The sequence below is a fragment of the Cyprinus carpio genome, chromosome B19, assembly GCF_018340385.1.
Source record: "Cyprinus carpio isolate SPL01 chromosome B19, ASM1834038v1, whole genome shotgun sequence".
Taxonomy (NCBI): Eukaryota; Metazoa; Chordata; class Actinopteri; order Cypriniformes; family Cyprinidae; genus Cyprinus; species Cyprinus carpio.
In genome coordinates, this window is record NC_056615.1 from 14,871,884 (window position 1) to 14,880,382 (window position 8,499).

The 8,499-nt window shown below is 36.2% G+C and overlaps 1 protein-coding gene across 1 annotated transcript; it reads right to left on the reverse strand.

Moving 5' to 3' along the window:
• Positions 1-436: 436 nt before the first annotated feature.
• On the reverse strand, positions 437-8,014 carry LOC109111660 (gonadotropin-releasing hormone II receptor-like). The gene is made up of 4 exons (XM_042745589.1): positions 7,505-8,014; positions 3,788-4,319; positions 1,388-1,595; positions 437-798 (listed from the first exon to the last, which is right to left on the reverse strand). Exons 2-4 carry the CDS (start codon positions 4,316-4,318, stop codon positions 437-439), a joined length of 1,101 nt encoding a protein of 366 aa, XP_042601523.1. The 5' UTR covers position 4,319; positions 7,505-8,014.
• Positions 8,015-8,499: the final 485 nt, after the last annotated feature.

Sequence of the window (8,499 nt, forward strand, 5' to 3'; positions counted from 1 at the left end):
TTTAATTAGTTAGAGATCCTCATTAACTGATTCCAGACACGTAAGCTGTTATACACGAGGCACTGTATATTTATAACCCTGTTCCAGATCGGCAAATATCTCACGTTCAAGGTATTGTCTGAGGCATTGTGCTGTCATTTGGTCTTTTACATTCATAATGACCTGTAGTTGCATCTTTCTAGAAGATATCCAAGCTTGAATCCACAATGTGATACTGTTGCTTTTCCATGCTCAAGTGGATTCAAACCCAATTCAAGCAAACGGATACTTGCTCATACTAAAAATACCAAGACACCATCAGAAGCTTATACATGTAGATGTCTGGACACACAGTTAAAGTCCTGTATTTCATGTTTACAGGGAAAAATCTAGCTCATTGAGGTATCTTGACCCTCTATGCTTGTTGTCCGCCTGGCCAGCCACCTCCTACGACCTACTAATCATCTCCTCCTCCACCCCCTCTCCTTGCGGAGAGTCGGTCCAGTGATTTGGGAGAAGAGTTTTGATTCCTTCTGCTGAAGCAGCTGGCTATGTCGGCTCGGAACGAGGGTGTGAAGAAACCATAGATGACCGGATCGCAGCATGTGTTGAGGTTGCCGAAGATGAAGAGAGCGTGATGGATGTATTCTGGCATCACCTGCAGCATACGAGGCTGAAACCAGTACCAGATGCCAAGCAGGTAGTACGGTGTCCAGCACACCACAAATGACGCCACGATGATGATGGTCATCTTAAGGGTCTTCATGCGTGCTTTTGGGATTATGTCCGTTCCACTGTGTCTCAGACAAGGTTCCCCACCTACAAAACCCAATGCAAGTTAGAAGAACACTAAAAAATGGCGCTGTGTGACCTGCCTTGTCATTTTGACCCATCTTGATGCAGTCACACTGTTTATCAGAATCAGAATCAGAAGAGCTTTATTACCAAGTAAATTTACACACACAAGGAATTTGACTTGACGACAGGAGCTTCCAGTGTAGAAGAAAGTACAACATAGTGCACACATACATAGAAATAACACAGTAGGGATGTAATATAACACTAATATAAAAAAGGAATAAAAAAATTAAATAATGTACTATATATACAGAAATAGAAGTATATATATATATATATATATATATATATATATATATATATATATATATTTATATATATATATATATATATATATATATATATATATATATATATATATATATATATATATATATATATAAGATAATTGTTTAGATAAATGTACAGGTATGTTATTAGTGTGCAGATATATTATTTACAGAGTGTGCAGTTTAATATAAATATGTCGGATAACTATGTTAGCTGTGATGGACGTTGTAAGATTTATTAATGACAGGTACCATGTCAGAAGAGAGCAAAAGTCAATTACCCTTTCCTTTACCACGAGGCATCTGGCGGTTGATTTCCACAAGGATATGCGTATAGCAGAAGCTCATTACCAGCAGAGGGAACACATACAGAGTGACAAAGTGGAACATGTTATAGGCTGTTTCCTGCCAGCGCTGCTGGAAGCTTCCATGAGTTACACACTGCACAAAGTCAACTCCTTCAGCCTTAATCGCCCTGAAAATAAATAACTGAAACAATAAAGAGAAATGTATAAAGAAAATCAATAAACTTTTTTTTTTTTTGGTTATCTTGGCATTTGCCTTATTTATCCTATATGGAACACAAAATGAGATACTTTTCATTTCTCATGCAAAGCTATTGTATGGCATGTGCTTTTGTGTCCTTTATAGAAACTTGAAAGCTCCAGTCTTCATTCATTCATTCATTCATTCATTCCAATTTCTTGACAAAATTTCACCTTTTATGTTCCACTAAAAAAAGAAAGTCCTACAGGTTTGGAATGACATAAGGGTGGGTAAATGATTTTTATATTTTGAGTAGACTAACCCTTTAATCACTTTGTAATCTGCTGATCAGCTTTTTGCAGCTGTTTTGCAAAATATTCATACATCTTCTACAAATAACTACACCATGTGAAATATAAAAGAAAGTAAAAGTTTGCAAATTAGTAACAGCAAGCTAAATAGTTTTCATGTTATGAATTGAGACATGAAATAGAGCATTGTGATGACAAAATGCTCCTTGTGGTGGGTAGAAACTAAATAGATGTCATTTTGAGTACTTGTAATTAGATTACATTAAATTTTAAACTACTCGTAATCAGACTACAGTTACTTTTTTAATGATTACATGATTAATTGACGTAACTTAATGATTCTTCCTATTTCCTCTTTTTCATCTTTTAAATGTTCCTTTCTAAAATATCCTACACGACATGCAGGTAAACAAATAAAATATTACATTTTTAGTAAGTGTTTTATTTACATTGATTAATTGTACATATTTACGATTTTATTAACTACGAGCTTTTCATTAAACTCAAAACCCGCCTGCAATTCCTTGATGAACCCCAGTTTGGGAAACGTTGACACTTCATGTTGTTAATAGCAATGAATAGAATATATTTCTTTTCTTTCTCTTTGTATTTTTGTATCAAGATGTTCCTATTTAAATCAATGTGATAAGTTAGGTCAAAAGTAATCTAAAAGTAATTCAAATGTAGTCAGATTATATTACCTAAAATGTGTAATATAATAGAATTCATTACTAAGTACAATCTTTTTTTTAATAATGTAACTTGGAATCAGTAGTGGATTGCAATTTGTAAGTAATCTACCCCGCTCTGATTGTAGGTGTTCCCCTGACTTTGCAGATCTATTTTTGGGTCATTATAGAATATAGGAAGAACACATTTTGCTATCTCTTTTGATCTTCAATCAAATATTGTAAATTGTCATCATGTTATCACTTTGTGCTTTCAGATTAAAAAATAAATAATAATAATTGTTTGCTCCATGTCCACTTTATTTTTCCATTTGATATACTTTTTATATTTTCTGCTACACAATCTAACAGGTAGCACTGATGAATGTGACAGAGGAAACCCCTATTTCTTCTTCTGGGGGAGGCGCGTGCACAGAATACAGGTGTGGCGAAGTATCAAAGTATCTACAATTCATCACCCACTGTCTTCAGGATTGAATGCCTTTACCATTAGCCATGGCTGCCTAACTGACCTTGTCTCAGAAAGGCTTCTTTATCTTTCTTTTAATGATTTTAAAAGCCATGGCCACATCCACAGGCTTCTAAAAATGATATTACTGGAATTAAGTGTGTGGAGAAAAACAGTTTTATCAGAGGAAAAGAAGGCAAGACACACTGATAAGATTCAACCAGGCATTTCAAAGGTTACAGAAAATGCCCCGGGACTACTGTAGCCTGACAAATAGGATCTATAATCAATGCAGCAAGTGCTGAAGAGTCACTGACCCAGGGTCAGTAATTGCACCACTTTAAGCCACAACTAATTACTTAAATGAAATGTGCAAGCTTAGATGTCTATCAGGAAAAGCGTGTTGTAAACTGAAAGTTTTTCTAAATTAAAAAAAAAAGTTAAACTGAATTTTCAGTTTAAATATGAAACTTTGAAACTAAACTCCACTTTTTTCCCTCAGAGATAAAACGTGCCACTCATTGCCCAATTAAATTAGTGTGTTGATATGTTTATAGCTGTCTCCTCATATTAAGCTGGAATAGGATGCAGCATTTTGAAAAAGACATGCATCACCGTCAACAAGTGTTTTCTAACACCAACATTATCATCCATCTATAAATCCTCTGAGGCAGTTTTGTGCTGTTTCATAACAAGACATGTCCCACAGATGACAACTCCAATTAAAAGAACATCTCTTTCATTTACCTGTGGAGAGGCGAGCAGGATGCTGAGGATCCAGGCAGCCAAAAGCATCCTTCTGTTCCTGTGGCCGGCATCCAGAGCTTCCAGCGGGTGCAGGATTGCATGGTGCCTGTCCAGACTCACCACCACCAGGATAAACGCTGCCGAATGCATGGCAAAAAGCTTGAGGAAGCAGAGGATCTTGCACATGGCATTGCCGGCATACCACTGCACTGTGATATTCCATATAGCGTCAAGTGGCATCACCACAAATGTCATGACTAGGTCAGCGGAGGCCAGGCTGGCAATGAGGGGCCGCAGGTGGGAGGCCAGGCGGCGTCCTCGTCCCCGGGTCACGCTGATCAATACTGAGAGGTTACTGATAGCTGCGAAAACAAACAGCACCAGGGTGGCTGCCACACGGAAGCGCGCTGCCACAGTGAATGTGGGTGCCTCCCAGTCAGAAGGAAAGCGAGGAGGGGTGGTGTTTAGCACAGAGGAGTTCTCCCAAATGCTTGTCGGACTCCCTGACAGAAGAGACATGTTTCCTGACATCCTGTGAAAGGGGGAAAAAGGTGTTTGTTGCATGAGTAAGGCTTTTTCTGTTACACAAATTTATAATTATAATATTCTATGAGATTCAGTATCACTGGATATTAATTCAGAATTTAACATTAAAGAATTGGTTACTTTTCAATTCATGTATTGAAATTTGAATTAGAAGAAATTTGTTAAAAATAATTCATTTAAAATATAAGTTTGGGTTGTTAAGTCTCTTATGCTCATTAAGGTCTTATTTATTTGATAAAAAATACAATAAAAACTAATATTTTGAAACATTATTACAACTTAAAAGAACTGTTTTCTATTTTATTCTATTTTAACATTTTTATTTATTCCTGTGATGGCAAAGCTGAATTTTTAACAGTCATTACTCAAGTCTTCACTGTCACATGATCCTTCAGAAATCATTCTAATATGCTGATTTGATGTTCAAGAAACATTTCTTATTATTATCAATGTAAACCATAAAACCTTTTTTTGATGCTATTTGAATATAAAGTTCAAAAGGACAGCATTTATTTATTTGTAACATTCCAAATGTCTGTACTACCACTTAAGAACAACTGAAAATAATTTGTTTTAATAACTAAATAAATGGACCCCAAGCAAATTTAAATTAAGTAGACATTTCTGTAGGTGACATTTCAAACATATCTGTTTGTCTATAAAACCTTTAAGCTTGCAAGCACAGCTTTGTCAATAAATCATTCACAGCTTGACTTGTCTTGACAAACCTTCCTTTTCTAGCTTTTTAAATTTTCACTTATTGCACTGATTTTTATTTTGCCAGTTTCGGTTTACTTTAATTCTATTTCCTTCAAATTCAGATTGCAATTCTGCATATTCTTTGCTACCTTGAAGTTTAATTAGAGGCCAGACAGACAGATAGATGTGCACTAATGCATGAACTGAAAGAGAGCCAACTCTTCAATTTTGGTTTTTGCTCAACTGTAGATTCTTGGCATCTCATCATGCACTTTACTAAATAATAATGCATTCTAAAATTCAGCAAAATGTTCACCAAGACATGAATATTCAGATCACTTCACCCAGAAAGCCTGGTTGCCATTACATTACAGTCACCACAGAGGCATTCATCACCCTTAAGACTTTACACCCAAACATCCATCTCCTCTGCAGTGTAATATGCTCTGCATTTATAGCACCCATCTCCAAGCTCATCTTCCACAGATAAAAAAAACTCTTGCCAGGGGCATTTTTTTTTCACTCTGGGTCTCTTCTAGCAAATAGGGGGACCTTGATTAAGTGGCAGGGAGATAGATTACACTTCAGAGGTTTTTTAAAGGTCTATATCTAAACCTCTGAGACAACTATCAGGGGTTTGCGCTGAGATTCACATTAGACTGAGATCCACAATTAAGTAATTCATGCATACAGTAGTACAGATGTTCTAACTGCCTTGTTCATTATTCTTCCTGAAAAAAATAAAATAAATTTAGTGATTATGTGATAAGAGTTTACATTCTTGATAACATCATGCTGCATGCCTGGAAGACAAAAGATGTTTTAATGGATAAGGGTTCCCACTCTGGCTCTGGTTCAGATATAAATGCCCTATCATGCTGACAAATGGCTGTTGTCAGTATTTCCCTTCCCTCTCGAAGTGATATGGTCTTTTGTATAGCTGTAGTCTGACAAACAGCATGGAGGTGATAGATAGAGAGAACCCTAGTGAACACGACCGCTGCACCAGCCTCCCTTGTATCTGCACCACCCACACCAAACTGCACTTGTTCTTCATGCTTGACATGAAATATATTCTCCAAAGAGTAGCAATGTCTCGACCTGGAAGAACTTACTTTATATTTTTCAGTATGTATTTAAAAATCCATTTCATGAAAGATGCTAGTTCTTGTTGTTGTTTGTTTGATTAATCAAATGAGCCAATGTATGTATCTGCTCTATGAATTAGCATTTTACAGCTGTTATAATAGATGATGTCTTTGGCTTCACTGTCTTCCTATTTATGACAGATTGCTTGAATGATTGCTGGACATCTGCCCGCTGGAAACATGGCAGATTTGCACTGCTGCCTCTTAATGTCGGTAAACATTATGCAAATATATGCAAAGAAGAATGTAAGCCGTCATAACTCTTGTGTACTATAGCACAAGTGAGGTCATGAAGATGAAAATCTTACTAAAGTGCTGTTAGAAATCCAGAAATCACATAACTACTTGAATTTCAACTTCTTCCTTGTTTTCTTTTACACGGAATGGTTTGTTTTCTTGGTGGATTTCTCATACATTCATTCAATGCTGCTCAGAAAACCCAAAAAAAAATTCCAAGATTTTTAGGAATCACTGTCATCATAATCTCCAAAACTTTGCATGTGAATTTGTGTAATTTTATTCATATCCTTGCTCACATGACTAATGACTTGGAGCCAGCTAATTAAGATTTGAGTGATGAGAATATTAAGATTTCATGGCAAATGAATGTGTAAATGGGCTGATATTTGCCAGAGTGGGGTGACATTCACTAGAGTGGCCTGAAATAAGACTTCATAGCTTATTAATTTTTATTCTGACCCACAAGAAGTGACAGAAAATACAAGGAAATGTAATTTATAATGCCACTTCTCCAATAGATCATTTGTCTATTGGACATTTTTGCTGGGTGTTTAGTTTATAGGATGTCATATGTCATGAAGCACATATTTAATAGCAGAAAAGGAATTGTATATGCTTCATAATCGTCACCTCTGCAGGTTTAGCAGCTAATTAATTTATGCCAGATATTGTTGTAAAATAGTTAGATCTAAATTATATCAAGTATACTGTTTATCTGGTACACCTCTGAGGATTCACGTTCAGAATTAATCAGGGAAAGGTTTTTTGGGGGGTTCTTTTACATTAGTGTATTAAAACAGAAGTGATTCTGAAATCAATTCCAAACTTAGACCTTTTATTTGCATCTCAAGAACTACAGTAAACTGTCCACCTACTTACATTGAAAGCATTTCTGCGCATCATATGATTTGATGATCATAACACTGATGATCATGCATTCGATTCCAAGAAATACTTTCAATGCTGGCTGTTTATAATAGTTTCTAAGACAAACCCTTTGACTTGGTTTTATCTCCTCAGTAAGCGCATTACTGTAGTTAATGGCTCTCAAGCACAACTGGAACAGTAACAGAGACAGACTTACCTGTATACTGCAATGTGTGATTTGTAGATCAATCCATAAATATTTCACTCATTTCCACTAATATGCGGACAGTTATTTACATCTAACCATGCTGAGAAAAGAACTGCAGTTCATTTAGCAGTCCGCCATCAGATCAGAATAAGCCCAGTGTTGATCCTCCATCCCCGCACGAGCTTGACGGCACCATGGACTCCTGAAGGGAACAGTTTGCCGCAGTCAACGGTAATTCACTCATCAGGGCGGTAACGATGATTTCCCGCGGCAAAAGTTTAGTTTCTTAACGATGTAGCATGTAGGGCACTTTTAAAGAAGCTACATGTTGTTTTAATCGCACTTTTGGCCAAAAAGCGAAGGTTTAAAGGGACTCGCGGAGCTGTCCAGGTGCTGAAGAGTCTCCAGATGATGAAGCCAAGAGCTCCACTGTTACAGCAGCAGCCAGCGCTGCTTCACCCACAGACACACTCAGCAACTGCATAACAACCTCCTCAACACCACAACACAGCGAGGAAACCTCAGCGTCATCGTCACTGAAACAGGAAATTAGGTTAATTGTGATTCAGCTTACCATATACGGTGGGCTACACGACATACCTACGATTTTAGATTTTTTTGAATTTATGAATATTTTTTTAGGCTATTACTTTATATATTAGAGTGTTTTTATTCAGTTTATGCGTTATTTTAGTCTTATTATTGTTGTTGTTATTATTATTATTATTATTATTATCATTATTATATAGAATATAGTCTTGTTATTATTATTGGGTACCATTCGAGTTAACTCGAAATACACAAATGATTTCACACTGTTGTCATGTATCTGTTTGAGACTGAATATATATAGGCTATACAGAATAATGAAGTACCAACCTTACTAAGGTCTATACAGTTTATTACCAATATTACCGTATGTTACCAATGTTCAAGATAAACTAAATGAATTGAAACAGCTTGTAGTTTGCAAGTAGGCCTACTCGAACTGTTCTAATGTGTCA